The following is a 17,576-nucleotide window of genomic DNA, read 5'->3' as shown; positions in this document are numbered from 1 at the left end:
GTACTGTGTTAGATTGGACCACCTGGGTCTTCCAAATTGTGGTCTGGAGGGTCACAGAAGCCTATCATGAACAGTGAGACCCCCAGAAACTGGCTGGGATGGGGCTTTTTTTTTTTTTTTTTTGACTGCGCCACGTGACTTGCGGGATTTTACTTCCCTGACCAAGTATCAAACCCTCATCCTTGGCGGTGAAAGCACCGAGTCCTGACCACTGGACCGCCAAGGAATTCCCTGGGAGGGGCTTTTGACCAGCACAATGCTGAGCAAAACATGGGTTTGGATAAAGGGAACGGATGAGAACGCTGTAGGTGGAAGCGTTAAAAAAAAAAAAAATCAAATGCGAGAACCTGAAGGGCCTTCTGAATTAAGTGTTCAAAGGTTACAGCTTTTTTATAAACCCTTGGGTTGAATCTGCTTTCTTAATTAAAGCTGACACCATCTTCTTAAATCCCTGGGGTTCTTCCCCTATTCTGACTAAAAAGAAGGTGGTACCCATTTCCATCCCTCCCACCTCTCTCTCCACCCCGCTGATATTCCTAAACAGAAACCACCAGCCCTTTTTGCTTGCAGGGTGATGGTAGCAATCACTCGGAGAGACAGACAGATAGGGGAGGAAACAAAAATAAAACAGCAAATAAATAAAAATATAGCGTGTTTACAAAGGTTCAGCAGCTTATGGAGGCCTTGGTCTTGTCAGTTTCTTGTATGGATGCCTTAGCCTAGTGGTTATGAACTTGGACTCTGCATTCAGACAGACCTGGGTGTAAATTCTACTGCCGCTTCTAGACAGACAACCTTGAGCAAGTGTCCATCCCTCCTATTCTCACTCTCCTGTCCTTCCTAGGAAATGAAAGGAACAGGAGTAACTTCTATCACCAGGTTATTGAAGGATCCAATAAGAGAATATAAGCAGAACACTTAGCCTGGTGTTCGACATGTGGTCAATGTCCTATGAATGTTATCTGACATTATTAACAGTAGTATACTTGTAGATTGATTCTAGAACATGCATCGGCAAACAACGGCCCACTGTCTGTTTTTGTACAGCCTACAAGCTAAGACGGTAGGTACAGGTGAACAGCCACAATCGATCTGATGAGAGAGAACACTAACTTTGAACCCCAACTAAGTGAAATGTTATCCCTCCCCCGCCCAAAGAATCCCATTCTTCTCATTAGTAGGCCTGCACTACCAAAAAAATGTAGTAGGTTATGGGAATTCCCTGGCAGTCCACTGGTTAGGACTTGGCGCTTTCACTGCAGCGGCCTGGGTTCAATCCCTGGTTGGGGAACTAAGATCCTGCAAGCCTCATGGCGCGCCCAAAAAAAAAAAAAAAGTACTCAGTTATTATTATATTTTGAATTTTGTCAACAAAAAACATGTGGAAATTTGTTTTCTCTCTTGTTATATAAGTACTTATATGATATCCTCATTTTTACCTGTTGACTCAGAAAGACTAGAATATTTACCGTCTGGCCTCTACAGAAAAAGTTTGATTCCTGTTCTACAACAATCCACTACTGCTGCTGCCTTCCTGTCCTCTGTAGTCATTCTTGACATCAGAACTCACTTCTTTCCTTCCCCACCATAACTATAGGTTGGCCAGTAAGTGTCTCAAAGAGTTAATTTACATCTCAGGGACCCACAAAATAGGAGATTCCCATCTTCGTATCTTGGGTTCTTTGACAAGACGTAAGTTATTTTCCTATATTTATTCTTCACCCCAGCATTTTTATTTGAAAATGACCTAAGAATGTACTGACTAGCCTCTGCTAACCAGTGGGTGTACCTGTTGTTCCACAGTGGGACAAGATCCTTGGGGAAACTTACAGAGTGTTTTGATATCACTTAGAGATGGAACATAAGGAATTCCCTGGTGGTCCAGTGGTTAGGAATCTGTGCTTTCACTGCCGAGGGCACAGGTTCAAATCCTGGTCAGGGAACTAAGATCCTGCAAGCTGTGTGGCGCAGCCAAATTAAAAAAAAAAAAAAGAGATGGAACATAGAGGTGAATATAACAACCCCATTGCCTCCCCACCTCCCTAGTGACCACTGATTCTGTCCAGAAGACCAAAACCCAGAGGTCCTCAGCCTCTTACAAGCATACTTCTCTGCTTCAGATGAGCTTGGCAAGACTCAGGTTAATCAATCTTTGGGCAAAGGTCATCCCATCTTCTGACGGGGCCAGCAATCTTTCTTCAGTATGCCCAACATCCCTTTTCCCTAGGACCTTATGTTGTGATAGAGCACAGTGACACCATCACCATCACAGAATGAGTACAGATCAGATGGGCCCAGTTGGTCGGGGGACATGGGGCTTTCCTGAGACTCCCTTTCCTGGAAGTCGGGATTGGCAGCCAATCACTAGCTAAACAGGAGCACTCCCATCCTCCAAACCCCACCTGAATCCAAAGGGGCTCTCGGAGGTTGATACAAACCAGCTTCCTCATTGCCCATGTGCCAACCAGCTCAAATGCTCCCTCAACACTTGCTGGGCCTAAGAAAAATAGACACAGGGAGAGTCTGGCATTGTGTACCACTCAGCTCCCCAATGGCTAAGAGATCATCTCTTGAAAGAAGCACAAAGTCTACTGGAATATGTTAAGGTCTGAGCTACCCACTCCACCCGCTCCAGGCTTTCTGCCGGTAAACACACAGTGGTTCTAACCTCGTATCCACCTGACTTGGAGGCAGGAGCAGATGGGTAGGTAAGTCAGTGAAATAAACAGCTGTGGCAATCCTGAACTGCTCTGGACTAAGGGATTTCTGTACCCTCAGGAGCAGCGGTCCCAATCTCAATGGTAAAACTCTTCAACTGCATCATTAAATTAACAAGGAACAGTGCAGAGTTCTTACTCCTGAGATGAATAACAAAATCACACTGCAGTGCCCATTCCAGACAGGTTGTATCACCCCAGGCCTATAGAAAACCTCACTCCCTAGAAAGCAGAGGCACCAAATGCCCACTGATGGTTAAGCAGAGATCCAGGTGGTAAGGAGGGAGAAAGCTCTTGGCCCTCAGTGTTTCTGCAGCATCTCTGTCCATTCACACATTCAAGGTCACTTACAGTTCTTTGTATATCTTGGATATTAACCCCTTATCAGATATATTATATGCAACTGCCTTCTCCCATTCAGTAGTTGGCCTTTTTGTTTTGTTGACAGTTTCTTTCACTGTGCAATAAGCTTTTCAGTTTGATGTAGTCTCATTTGTTTATTTTTGCTTTTGTTTCCCTTGCCTAAGAAGACATATCCAAAAAAAAAGTACTAAGGCCAATATCAAAGAGCATATTGCCTATGTTTTCTTCTAGAAGTTTTATGGTTTCAGGTCTTACATTTAAGTCTTTAATGCATACACCTCCATATCAAAAAAATAAAAAAGATTAAAAAATGGGCAGAGAAACTGAATAGACATTTTTCCAAAGAAGACATACAGATGGCCAACAGACACATGAAAAGATGTTCACCATCACTCATCATCAGGGAAATGCAAATCAAAACCACAGTGAGATATCACCTCACACCTGTCAGAATGGCTATTACTAAAAAGACAACAAATGACAAGTGTTGGAGAGGGTGTGGAGAAAAGGGAACCCTTGTGCACTGTTGGTGTTGGAATGTAAACTGGTGCAGCCACTATGGAAAACAGTATGGCGATTCCTAAAAAAATTAAAAATAGAACTATCACACAATCCAGCAATTCCACTCCTGGGTATTTATCCAAAGAAAATGAAAACACTAATTAGAAAAGATACGAGACTTCCCTGGTGGTCCAGTGGTTAAGACCCCATGCTTCCACTGCAGGGGTCATGGGTTCCATCCCTGGTCAGGGAACTAAGATCCCACATGCCATGTGGCGCAGCCAAAAAAAAAAAGAAAAGATACATGCACCCTTATGCTCATTGCAGCATTATTTACAATAGCCAAGATATGGAAGCAACTTAAGTGTCCATCAACAGATGAATGCATAAAGAAGATGTGGTACATATATACAATGGAATACTACTCAGCCATAAAAAAAGAATGAAATCTTGCCATCTGTGACAATGTGGAGGACCTAGAGGATATTATGCTAAGTGAAACAAGTCAGATGGAGAAAGTCATAAGTGTACGATTTCACTTATATGTGGAATCTAAAAAATAAAACAAATGAAAAAACATAAAACAGAAACAGAGTCATAGATACAGAGAACAAACAGGTGGTTGCCAGAGGGGAGGAAGGTGAGGGAGATTAAGAGGTACAAACTTTCAGTTACAAAATAAATGAGTCATGGGTATGAAATGTCCAGTGCGGGGAATATAGTCAATAATTATGTAATATCTCTGTATGGAACCAGGTCATAACTAGAGTTATTGTGGTGATCATTTTGAAAAGTATAGAAATATCAAATCACTGTGTTGTGTAACAGGAACTAACAATGCTGTAGGTCCGTTATACTTCAAAAACAAACAAAGAGACTCAGAAAAAGAGATCAGATTTGTGGTTATCAGAGGTGAAGAGTAGGAGGAGGGGAAATTGGATGAAGGTAGAAACTTCCAGTTATAAGATAAATAAGTACGAGGGATGTAATGTACAACATGATAAATATAATTAACACTGCTGTATGTCATATATAAAAGTTAAGAGAGTAAATCTTAAGAGTTCTCATCACAGGAAAGAATTTTTTTCTGTTTAATTTTGTATCTATATGAGGCAATGGATGTTCACTAAACTTATTGTGGTCATCATTTCATGATGTATGTAAGTCAAGTCATTACGCTGTACACCTTAAACTTATACAGTGCTGTATGTCAATCATACCTCAATAAAGCTGGAAGAAAAAATATTTTTTTAAAACAAAACAAGAAAACAAAGTCACGTACAGGTAACAACTTGCCACATCTCAGATTTTTTTCCCCTAGCTTCCAAGGCCATGTTAGAATATTTCCAAACTTTTCTCCTTAAGAGACTAAGTTATCAACCATGTCAGTAGAAAGACAGGAAAAGCAAGATCTAGGCACGCAAGTCTTGTTCGAAAAGCCCAGATGTACTGACTGATGGGAACTTGAGATGCATTTTTCCCACAAGAATCCTCCTTAACCAGCTGACGGAGGTAACATGGACCAAGTGCATATACACCGTGTGCCCAACTCTATGCTGAAGTCTGTGCGTGTTTATCTCATGAATGTGTGCAGGGAATCTGTGCCTAGCTTCCACCATTACCCCTGAATTCACAGATGATAAAACTAAGGTTGGAGGAGTTCAAGCGACTTCCCCAAGGTCACAAAGACAACAGCCAGCAGGACCTGCGTTTGAACCCGGGCAGCTGGGCCTCAGAGCGTATGCCCTCAGCCACTCAGCAACATCACCACCCTCCCAGAAGTAGCAGTTGGGTCAAGTCTAATCCATTTTCCGAAACCTTCCATGCAGAAATGAGGGCTGAATTCCAATCTGAGATGCCAAGGCCTCCCCTTCTGCCACTGTCTGAGGAGCAAGAAGGGGCTCCCTGGTGCCCAGAAGACTCTGGTGTTGGCCCGGGGTCTCTCGTGGAATGGGAACGAGGCCTGACGTTCCAGAGGGCCCCGGTGTATGTGAAACCGGAGGACATCTGTGCTATGGACTGAACATTTGTATCCCCCAAAATTCATATGCTGAAGCCTGTCCCCAGTGTGATGGCATCTGGAGGTGGAGCCTTCGGGAGGGGATTAGGTCATGAGAGCAGAGCCCTCATGAATGGGATGAGTGCCCTTATAAGGAGAGACCCCACAGAGCTTGCTTCCTCCCTCTCTGTTCTCCACCAAGGACAGAAGACACACATCTGCCAACCAGAAAGCAGGCCCTCATCAGACACCGCATCTGCCGGCACCTTGACCTTGGACTTCCCCGCCTCCAGAACTGTGAGGAATAAATGTTTGTTGTTAAACTACCCAGTCCCTTCTATTTTTGTTATAGCAGCCCAAACTGACTAAGACAGCCCGTGTCCTGTTTTCACGAGCAAGCCCTGCACCAGTCAGGGACCCCCTATGTTTCCAAATGAAGAAGTTTCCTTAACACAAATCATACCACAGTAACTCAGGGAGCTCAAAGCACCATTTGAGTTTAGTGATTTTTTTTTTTATGTAAATTCATTTTCATCATAAGAAGACCTTACGTTTATCTCCCTACAGGGCAATAATGAAACTAATCCATCCTCCAATAAACTTAGCCAATGATTAATAAGTCAGTGTCAGATAAAATCATCATAAGCCGGAGAGAGCGATAATAAAAAAAAAAAGCCCCAAAAGTTGTAATGCCACCTTACTCCTCTGAGGTCAAAAGCAAAGACACTTACTGACAAGACTGACATGAAGGAATTATTATTATTTTTGGCCACACCGTGCAGCACGCGGGATCTTAGTTCCCTGACCGAGGATCAAACCCGTGCCCCATGCGTTGGGAGCTCAGTCTTAACCACTGGACCTCCAGGGAAGTCCCAAAGGAATTTTTTTTTGTTTGTTTTTTTTGTGGGGAAAGGGGGTTCTTTATTGAAAAAACCTCTGCCACCACTGACGCTCAGAACTGGATGCCAGAAATTCCATCGCTGCCCCCTCCAAGGAGTGCAGTAACGGTGGAGGGGGGTATGAAGGTGAGGATGCAGTGAGGAAAGAGGCAGGGTCCTGCTGAGGAAGGTAGGTTTGAGAAGGAAGTAGAGGAGGAGGCTCAAAGCTTTCAGAAGCAGCAGCAGCCCAGCCCTGGGGCCTCCTAAGACTTTGCCATCTCAGGGGAGCACAGTTGCCCGGCTCTCCTGAGCCCTGTTGCAGCCACCACAGGTGCACCACAGGTCCTCTGTATCCAGGAAGTTGTTCTGCTTCCTTCTGCCCCCGCCGTAAGCAAAGGTCTCGCAGAGCCTGGACTTCGCATTGTAGAAGTACCTGATGAACAGGGCCCTGCAGGGACCCGTGTCGGGAGACTCCAGGCAGAAGGCAGGGCGCAGGGCCTGGGCCTCGTTGCTGTTTTCACCCTCCGGGGTGCTGGCCACCAGGGTGCCCAGGAAGACTAGAAGGGCTGCAGAGAGGCAGAGCTGGCTCGTCTTCGTGGCCTTGCAGGAGGGCTTCTCCCGAAGGAATTATTAATTACCGTTTGACAGCTGGAGTGAGGGAGGCCTGTTGGCACCCGCCCATGGGCTCACAGTGAGAACCAATCAGAATTGGGCCAAATTGGGTGACATTTTTTGATACACCCACATTCATTCCTGGCCATTCAGCGATTCATCCACGGCATCTCCAGACCCAAAAACACTGCATTCGCAAATTCCATAAGCCTTAAGAGTTGGTGGAAAACGTACAAACCATCCAAAAATCTAGACGTGTCCTTGAAGCCTCTCTTTCCTTCATCCTCCACTTCTAATCCACGAGCAAATCTTGCTGGTGTACCTCCAAAATATTTTCTGAATCTGTACATTTTCACCAAGGTCAGTGCTGCTACCCTGACTCTGGCCACTAATATCTTATACCTCCGATTGGCTTCCTTGTGTGGTTTTTTGTTTGTTTTGTTTTTAGTTTCTTTACGTTCTTTTAAAATTAATTTTTATTGGAGTATAGCTGCTTTTGGTTTCCTTGTTTCTTATTTTACCAGTCTTTCTTGAGACTGCACACATCCATTCTCCATGTGTAATTCAAATGATACCACATCCCTGCTTGCTTACAGCTCCAGGAGTTCCTCCTGCACCCAGAATAAAATCCCAATTTTTGACCAGGTGTATTAGTGTCCTGGGGCTGCCTTAACAAAGTAAGTCCAACCAGATGGCTTAAAACAACAGAAATTGATTCTACCACTGTTCTGGAGGCCAGAAGTATGAAATCAGGTGCTAGGAGGGCTGTACTCCTCCAAAGGCTGTAGGAGAGAACCCTTCCTTGTCTCTTCCCTGGCTGCTGGTTATGGCTGTCCATCTTTGGCATTCCTTTGCTTGCAGCTGCATTACTCCAATCTCTGCTTCTGCCACAGTACAACGTTCTCCCTGTGTCTCTGTCTTTGCATGCATTTTCCTCTTCTTATAAGGATACCAGTCAATTTTAATTAGTGCCCACCCTAATGACCTCATCTTAAGTTGATTATATCTGCAAAGACCCTACTTCCAAATAAGGTCACATTCACAGGTATCAAGGGTTAGGATTTCAACATATTTGTCTGGGGGACACAATTCAACCCATAACACCAGTCTTACCCGGCCCCACATGGTCTGACCCTGCCTTCCATGTCTCACACATCCTGCCCTCTCACACTCAGGGTTCCACCACACCAGCCTTCTCCTCATCCACACACGCACCATGTTCAACCCATCTTGCACTAGTTCAATTTCTGCCTGGATCCCTCTCTCTTATCTTCATGTGACTGGCTCCTACGTATCATTCAGCTTCAATGTCACTCTTTCCAAAAGCTCCTCTCTGACCCACCAATGTAAAGTGTTTCAGAGAATCTAATCGCATCACCCCATCTCAATTCTCTGCACAGCATCTGTCACTCTGATACTGCCTGATGTATTTGTTTACCTGCTTATTGTCTGTCTTCTCCTACTAGGATGTCAGCTCCACACGGGTAGAGACCTTCTCTGACCTGTCCATTCCTGTGGCCCAGTGCCTAGAATAGTGCCTGGCATTGGGCTCTCAATAAATACATATTGACTAAAGGAATGAGTAAATAATTTATAGATGAGAAAATCAGGGAGCAATAGTGATCACATGGGTATTTCTACTCAACGACACACCCTGGGTATAGAACGTGGATATCCCTCTAAACCAGTGACCAACAAATTTTTCTGTAGGGGTCAGAGAGTAAATATTTTAGGTCCTGCAGGACATACAATCAGTGTCACAGCCACTCAGCTCTGAGGTTGTAGCACTAAAGGCAGTCAGAGATAACATGTGAATGAATGAGTGTTGCTGTGTTCAAATAAGACCTTATTTATGGACACCAAAATGTGAATTTCATATAATTTTCACATGTCACAAATATCATTCTTCTTTTGATTTTTTTCAACCGTTAAAAATGTTAAAAAAAATTTGTCACTTGCAGGCCATACAAAAATAGCAACAGGCTAGAAATGGTCCACAGGTTATGATTTGCCAACCCTTGCTCTAAATTCATGCATATATATTGACAGACATGATAGACTGATTTAGGAAAGACAGTAGTAACAGTAGCTCATACCAAGCCCTGCATTTAGCACTGCAGCATAGGAGCATATACTTGATAAGGTATGCAATGCATTGTCCCCAATTAACAAATAAGAAAAACCAAAGCTACTGAAAAACAAAGATATTAAGCTACTTACTTACTCAAGGTGACCTAGCCTTAGGATTGGAACTCAGTCAGCCTGACTTGATTATGCTATACTCTGACTTTGTTGCATAATAAAATGAGATTGATAGCGAGGATGATATTAACAAGCTAACTAATATGCCAGGAGCCATTTACAGCACTTTATATAGATAAACTGGGATCTATTCCTCACAGCAATTCTATGAGGCAAGAATCCCCTTTATCTCCATTATACAGATGAGGAAATAACAGGTATGAGAGGTCATTTAGCTTGCAGGTAGCAGAGCCCAGAATGAAACCCAGGCCATTGACTCCAGAGGCCTCCTCGGGTCCCAGGCTCTGAGCGCCACTCCAGCCAGTCTCAGTCCCCACCCACCACTTACTGGTCACCTGCAGCCACACCTGGAACCACCGAGTCTCGTTCAGGACCTCCCAGCAGGTGTAGTTCCCTTCATCCTGCAGGCTCAGTGCCTCGATGTGCAGGGAGCTGGCATTCACCAGAGAGAAGCGTGGCTGGGCTGGCGGGAGGCTGGAATTGGAGGACAGGAGGAAGACAGGCTCCGAGTCATTGCGGTACCAGGTCATGAGGCCCCTTGGTTCCAAGATGTTGCCACAGCGCAGCGTGATATTCTCGTGAACTTCTCCAATGACGACAGCCTCCAGTCCTGAGTGAGGAAAGGTCAGGCTGTTACCACCTTTCTTGATCTCCCTTTTTGCACAGTCCCTCTGCATTAAGATTTTTTAAAAATCAGGCATGTGTTTTTGAGATGCAATAACACACAGAGCCCCACCCTGTCGGGATAATTGGCCAGTACCTGACAGTAATGAACTTGTGGTGGATCACAATTGCAAACAGCCCTAATAACCCCCTCCCCACTATCCATGGCCTTCACGATGTCACTCTGTGGTGCCCTCCCACTCTGACTCTGGCAGGGCCATGTGACTTGCTCTGGTCTGTGGGGTGTTAGCAAATGTGGTTCAAGCAGAGGCTTAAAAAGCACTGGTGTAATTGGGCTTGCTCACTCTCACCTTCTGCCACCACCCTGAGAAGGACATGCCTAGCTTAGGTGCCAGGGGGAGGATGAAAGCTATATGGTGCAGTCCCCAGTTGTCTCAGTCCTCCCAGCTGTGGTCATTCTAGATCAGTCTTTAGCCACTCAGTGGACGCCCAGACATGTGAGTGAGCCCAGGCAAGATCAGCAGAGCCAACTGATCAACCATGCCAGACCCTTGAGCAATAAGCACTTATTGCCATTTTGTCATTGTTTGTTATGCAGCATTGTTGTGGTAATAAATAACTGATATAGGACCCCAGTGGTTTTATTTGCCTAGCAATCCAGAAGAGGGGAAGGAAGAGGGCTTTGGCTTTGTTCCCTCTTTCCTGCTGCTCTCTCTGTCTCTCTCCATCTCGAGTCCAGTGCAAGACCTCTCGGCAGCTCCAGGCAAGAACAAGCTCACGGTGGGGACTTTGGGGCATGCTCTGTGCCAGGCACTGGGGAGCTAATGGTGGGCAAAACAGAGACCACCAGGATCTCACAGTCTAGTGGAGAAAACAGACAGTAAACCGGCAATTACAATGCAGTGTGATAAATAACACAACAGCGGCTCAGAGAAGGGGCTCCTAAGTCCAGCTGCGGTTTTTGTCGGGGAAGCTTCCTCCAGGAAGCCATACTGAGGTCTGGAGGACAGGAAAGAATTAGCCAGGTAAAGGTGAAGCTGGGGTTCCCAGGCAGAAGGAAAAGCCCAGATCAGCAGCAGCACTGTTAGAAATGCAGATTATCAGGTCCCACCCAGAACATCTAAATCAGAAACAAACCAGGGGTGGGGGTGGAAGGTAGAACTTTGCATTTTAACAAGCCCTCCAGGTGATTCTGATGCTCATTCAAGACTGACAAATGCTGGGACTTCCCTGGTGGTCCAGCAGTTAAAGACACCCGCTCCCAGTGTAGGTGAGCCTGGGTTTGATCCCTGATCAGGGAACTAGATCCTACATTCCACAACTAAAAGATCCCGGGCGCTGCAACTAAGACCTGGCACAGCTGAATAAATAAATAAACGTTTTTTAAAAATTAAAAAATAAAAGACTGACAAATGCTAAGGCAGTTGATTTGGCTTAAGACTGCCACCAGGTAAACAGAAGCGAATGCAGCCAGTTTTGCCGAGAAGTGTCACAATTTTCCAGCCCCCTCCACAACCAGTGCCCAAATACAAAGAGGCCACAGGCACAGGAATAATGGGCAGAACCTGTTAGAGGTCTCTTACTCATGCTGCCACATTCAATAGATGAGAAAAGTGTGATGCAAAGAAGGGAAGTGGGCTGGCCCAAAGTCCTACGATGAGAAGGGAGCAGCATGCGACTACAGTCTAGATTTCTCCATTCAGTTCTTTTCCCACCACATCAGAAGTTTTCAAAGTATGTGAATATATTGGGGTTTTGTGAAAGATGCTATTTCATTACAAAATAAACTGCCTTCAACAGTGGTCTTGGAACAATCGGATTTCCACATGCAAAAGAATGAAGTTGGATCCCTTACCTCACATCATATACAAAAATTAACTCAAAATCAGGAGCTCCCTGGCGGTCCAGTGGTTAGGACTCAGCGCTTTCACTGCCATGGCCCAGGTTCAATCCCTGTCAGGGAACTAAGATCCCGCAAGCTGAGCGGCAAGGTCAAAAAAAAAAAAAAATTAACTCAAAATAGACCACAGATCTATATGTAAGAGCTAAAACTATAAAATGCTTAGAAAAAAACCCCAAAAGAATAAGTCTTTGTGATTTGGGGTTAAGCGATGTTTTCTTAGATATGATACCAGAAGTAAAGTGACAAAAGAAAAATAGATCAACTGGACTTCATCAAAATTAAAACTTTTGTGCTGCAAAGGACACCATCAAGAAAGTGAAAAGACCTTTCCGGCGGTGACGATCTACCCACGAGAACATGCCTCTCGCAAAGGATCTCCTTCATCACTCTCTGGAAGAGGAGAAGAAGAAACACAAGAAGCGCCTGGTGCAGAGCCCCAGTTCCTATTTCATGGATGTGAAATGTCCAGGATGCTATAAAATCACCACCATCTTTAGCCATGCACAAACAGTAGTTTTGTGTGTTAGCTGCTCCACTGTCCTCTGCCAGCCTACAGGAGGAAAAGCAAGGCTTACAGAAGGATGCTCCTTTAGATGGAAGCAGTATTAAAAGCGCCCTGAGGGAGGAGATATAGGGATATATGTATATGTATAGCTGATTCACTTTGTTATAAAGCAGAAACTAACACACTGTTGTAAAGCAATTATACTCCAATAAAGATGTTAAAAATAAATAAATAAATAAATTTAAAAAAAAAAAGCACCCTGAATCAAGATGAATGGGAAACCATCCCAATAATCACACGGTGGATACAAAAAAAAAAAGTGAAAAGACAACCCACAGACTGGGAGAAAATATTTGCAAATCACATCTGAGAAGGGATTTGTATCCAGAATATATAAAGAGCTCTCACAACTCAACAATAAGAAGACAAATAATACATTTTAAAAATGGGCAAAGGATTTGAATAGACATTTCTCTAAAAGATAGACAAAAGGCCAATAAGCACATGAAAAGATGCTCATCATTAGTCACTAGGGAAAGGCAAATCAAAACCACGGTAAGATACCTAACACTTCACACCCACTAGAATGGCTAAAATCAAAGACAATAACAAGTGTTGACAAAGATGTGGAGAAACTGGAACCATTATACATTGTTAATAGGATTTTTAAATGGTGCAGCTACACTGGTAAAGAGTTTGGCATTTCCTCACAAGGTTAAAATTATCATACGACTCAGCAATTCCACTCCTAGGTGTATATCCAAGAGAAATGAAAACGTATCTACACAAAAACTTGTACATGCATGCTCACAGTTATTCATAACAGCCAAAAGGTGGAAACAACCCAAATGCCCATCAGCTGATGAATGGATAAATAAAATGTGGTATATCCATACAACAGGAATATTATTAGGCTATAAAAAGGCCAAATGCTACAGCATGGATGAATCTTGAAAACACTATGCTAAGTGAAAGAAGGCAGTCATAAAAGACAACATATTGTATGATTCCACTTATATGAAATGCCTAAATAGGCAAATCTATGGAGATAGAAAGTAGATTAGCTATTGTCTAGGGCTGGGGAAGTGGCTTGTCTGGGGATGGGGGCGGGTAGTGACAAGTGACTGTTAATACTTAAGTAGTGGGCTTCTCTTTGTGGTGATGAGTTAGTGTTTTGGAATTAGTGGTAATGGTTGCATAATCTTGTGAATATACTAAACACCACTGAATTGTACAGTTTAAAAGGGTGAAGTGTATGGTATATAAATTATATCTCAATTAGGTTGTTATAAAAAAATTAACTGCTACCTGCCTTTGGAATGCCTTCCCTTTTATAAAAGAAAGAGTAACAGTTATCTGTATTTGGCCTTTTGTCTGGTTAGAAGGGGCTCCCTCTGAAAGATCAGTCAGCCTGGAGCCACAGGACGTTCTGACTCTCTCCCCATTTTGGCCACACCATTCCCCAAAGCCAGGGCAAGATGAAAAAAAAAAAATTCTAAGCCACTTGCTGGAAGGCAGAAAATGTCACCTAATGCTAGAGATTCTGAAACAGCAAGAAACTCTTCTGAACAATCACTTTAAAAAGCAAGTGAGAATTATTTTTAAACAATTAGGCCTGGGAACCCAAGTTCTCAGTGGCAATCCCCACTGAGGAGAGAAGTACGGGAGAATTACAGATGCAACATGTGTTCACGAGATCTGCAGACCTGCCCCTTCCCCGGCTCCTTGGCAAAGGAATAAAAAAGACTTGGAAAAGCCCTGGCGAAACTTTAGTCTTGGAACTTGAGCTAACATTGTCTTCTCCAAGGAGTAGAATGACATAACCACAAAATACACCATTTTAAGGCATTTCACTTCTCCTCCTGGCTTTGCTCACTCCATTCTTTTTAACCACTGAAAGTGACCTTAGAGATCCTTCAGTCTTGAGGGCTGGGTTAAAGGTGAGGGCAGGCTGAGTCAGGGCTCAGTGGAGAAGAATTACAGTCATCAATTAGTGATGTCTGACATGAACAAGGAATGAGTGGTCCCTGAGGGTGCACTAGTTCCATGCTTGATCATCCTAAACCCCCTCATTTTACAGTTGAGAAAATTGAGGTTCAGAAAGATTAAGTGATTTACTTAAGGTCCCACACAAGCCATTGTGAGAGCTGGGACTGCCATTCAGGTCTTCAATGCTCCAGGTCACAGGAATTTACTCTGGTCTCCCAACTAGAAGGGTGAGACAATGAGACGCAGTAACAGTTTGTGTTACTAGAAGTCGTCCACCAGGTGTCCAGAGGGTCCCCGAAGGTCCCCCAACCTTAAATTCAGAATACGGACCAAAGGAAGGAGCAACAGAAACAACCATTTCCCAGTGCTGCCTTCATATTATCATTTACAGAGTTGACATTGTACCCAAACATTTATTTTTTTTCCTACCAACATTTCCCCAAGAATGACCCCAGGTTTACAACCTGAGGTGACAGTGGGGGCATGAACATTGTCCAGAGTTAAGTGAAAGGAGAAGGACAATATTTTCACCCCAGACAACTTCCCACTTGAAAAACAAAGAACAAAAATACAAAGGTATAGTACAGGGATCTCTACTCAATGATCTGTGGTGACCTAAATGGGAAGGAAATCTAAAAAAGAGTGGATACGTGTATCCACTGATAGCTGATTCACTTTGCTGTACAGCAGAAACTCACACAACATTGTAAAGCAACTATACTCCAATACAAATTAATTAAAAAATAATAAAAGTTTAAAAAATAAAATAAATAAAAAACCAAAAATACATCAAGCGAGGCAAGCCCCCGGCACTGTACACAAAGGTGAACTTGGCCTGGGCATCAAAATAACTGGGCGTGGCAGCGGAGGAAGCGTCCCTGCGAGGTGAGCTTCAGCCAGTTCATTCCAGTACAAAGATTTCAGCTCAGGGTTCTGATGTCCCCAGGCCCTTGATATTCACAGTGCGGTAAACACTGCACACAGCTGGGGAAAAGGGAATACACAATCACCTTTAACTTTCAGGGTCGGCCAATTGGAGACCGTGTGTCCGCTTCTCCTCCTCACAGCACAGTGACCACTAAGTATATGCCTGCAGGGGCCAACAGGTCATGTCCATGACTGCAGTGGGCCAGGGGTAAGTACTGCAGCAGGGAGAGGGGGAACCAGTTTGAAGTCACCTGCCCTAGATGAAAATGGGTAACCACTGCTCAGTTCCACGTGGGAAAGCAGGCCCTGTGCTGCCAGATCCTCAGAGTTTTCCACCTAAACGAGAAATCTAGCTCATGAGAAATTTTACTATTTTTAAATAATTGCTAAAAACAAAGCAAAATAAAAACATGGGAGAGCCTCACAATTAGGAAGTTTTGGCACTTTCTGCTAGGAAGCTCGGAGTAGGGCGGGCAATTCCTCTAGGAACCTACAAGAGATCATCAGCTGGGTGTGCTGGACTGGGTAACCCTAAAAATAGGACTCTGCAAGTATTCTGGCAAACTGCATCTCCTTTCCCTCAACCCGAGTCCTCTCACATGCATTCGCAGGTGAATTAAATTCAAAAGTAATTTTTCAATCTTTTTAAAATTCTATATGTTTTTGTAAGCGACGCTCTATTCTTTATTGTTACAAGGCAGAGCAGAGATGAACCATTTAAGACCTTTCGCCAATCATGTCAAGTGTAAGAGGCGATGTCAAGTGTAAGGGAAGTTTTCTGTAAGTCTGAAATTATTTCAAAGTAAAAGTTGTGTTTTGTTTTGTTTTTTAAGTGAAGGAGAAAAGCACAACTTTGCGATAGTCCACACAGGTCGGCTTGCAGGACTGTGTAGGGAAATCCACAGCTTACAGGTGCAAGTTCAACCTTGGGCAGAGGGAGGAGAGGAAAATAAAGGAGCCTCGAGTTTGAGAACCATCGCAGCACGTAAAACCAGAACGCAAATTTACATCCGACGCTTAAAAAAAATAAAAATAAACATTTTACGCCTCTTCAATTTTCCCATCTTCAAAACTCCCATCTTCGATTTCCCCAATTTTCCCATCACCTCTCCGCAGGCGCCTTGAGCCTCGCCGGCTGCCCACTCCAAGGGTGGGGATGTCTTGCCTTCTATCAAGCGTCCGGGAAAATTCCTTCCTGCAAAAAGCGGAGCTGCGAGCAGGAAACTCAAGATCCTCCCGGGGCGACTTCGGGGCCGCGGCACAACTGGATCCGGCGGAGTCGGAGGGAATTCGGTCCCCGACTCTCCCTCCCCACCGTTGACTGGCAAAACTCAACTTTTCCCTCCAGATCGCAGCCCCTTACCTGCGGCGACCCAGTGGGCCAGTAGCGCCCCGAGGCAGACGAAGACCCGGGGCTCGGACGCCCGGACGCCTGCGGCCATCTCGCCCCAGATGCGGGCAGGGGCCCCTCGGGAAACGCAGGCTCCGGCTTGGCTGGGTGTGCGCCCCCAAGGACTCCGGCCCCTGGGGTGGTGCTGAGTGCTCCTCCCAGGTCCTCGGAACGACAGAGTAGCTCCACTTTCCGCAACCCCCAGGAAAGATGCTTGGGGTGAGCCCGATGTCAGGGGCTGGGAGCTGCGCTGCACTCCGAGCGCGATTCTCTCTCCCGAGCGCCCGGCCCGGGGTGGGAGGGCGCACCCCGCCCCCTGCGCCCGCCACCCACTCCCGCTGACGGAAAACAACAGGAGCTGGGCTCCCTCCCGCCCATCCAGGCGGGAGCCCAACTTCCTCTACCTTGGCCGGGGAGGAGGGCTTTATGCAAAGGGCGCACGCCGGGGCGCGCCGAGCCGGGTCCGGGCAGGCCTGGGGAGGAGCACAGAAGCTGGTCCCTCCCCGAGCCCACTCAGCCGGGCTGGGCCGGGCAAAGGCCTGCGGCTGCCGCAGGACGGCACCCTCGCCTCGGCCCGCCGGCTGCTACCTCCCGGGCGCTCCGGATGCGGCACCCGGAGGAGCGTCGCGAGCCGGAGGGGTCGGCTGCCAAGGGGCAGAATTCAGGGTCCCCTCGGCTTAGCTGTTCTAGGGATTCTTAGTTGTTTTCCTGTGCCCCGGGCGGACGCCAGGGCCGCCATCGCTGCCTTTCTCTACCCTTTGCAGAAGGAAGACAAGTCTAGAGCAGAGAAAGATGATCCCTTAGACCTTCCAGCCAAGAGCAGCCACGAGACTCTGGTCCTCCGGTTAACTGGCTGAGACCACACAGTAAGAGCCAGGGCAGCGGAACTGGGTTCCGGGAGCTTTT

The 17,576-nt window shown here is 45.4% G+C and overlaps 2 protein-coding genes across 3 annotated transcripts in view; one reads left to right on the top strand and one right to left on the bottom strand.

Moving 5' to 3' along the window:
* The window catches only part of VSIG10 (V-set and immunoglobulin domain containing 10), a 36,702-nt gene extending 19,619 nt beyond the window's left edge, over positions 1-17,083 (bottom strand). Inside the window, exons 1-2 of one of the 2 annotated variants that reach the window (XM_036823579.1) lie at positions 16,644-17,083; positions 9,661-9,942 (exon numbers count right to left, since the gene is read on the bottom strand). In XM_036823579.1, coding sequence (XP_036679474.1) covers positions 9,661-9,942; positions 16,644-16,722 — 361 coding nt within the window. In that variant the 5' untranslated portion in view covers positions 16,723-17,083. The remainder of the gene's footprint in view (positions 1-9,660; positions 9,943-16,643) is intronic. The other variant, XM_036823577.1, reaches the window with a different exon arrangement.
* On the top strand, positions 12,211-12,468 carry LOC118880139 (40S ribosomal protein S27-like). Its single transcript, XM_036823580.1, has one exon. The coding sequence runs from the start codon at positions 12,217-12,219 to the stop codon at positions 12,466-12,468; it is 252 nt and encodes an 83-aa protein (XP_036679475.1). The 5' UTR covers positions 12,211-12,216.
* Positions 17,084-17,576: the final 493 nt, after the last annotated feature.

Source organism: Balaenoptera musculus, chromosome 14, assembly GCF_009873245.2.
Source record: "Balaenoptera musculus isolate JJ_BM4_2016_0621 chromosome 14, mBalMus1.pri.v3, whole genome shotgun sequence".
NCBI lineage: Eukaryota > Metazoa > Chordata > Mammalia > Artiodactyla > Balaenopteridae > Balaenoptera > Balaenoptera musculus.
The sequence above is the reverse complement of the archived record's forward strand: the minus strand, read 5'-3'. Positions and strand labels throughout refer to the sequence as shown.

Excerpts from the sequence above, each read along its gene's own strand:
- LOC118880139 (XM_036823580.1), top strand. The coding sequence starts at position 12,217 with ATGCCTCTCGCAAAGGATCTCCTTCATCACTCTCTGGAAGAGGAGAAG.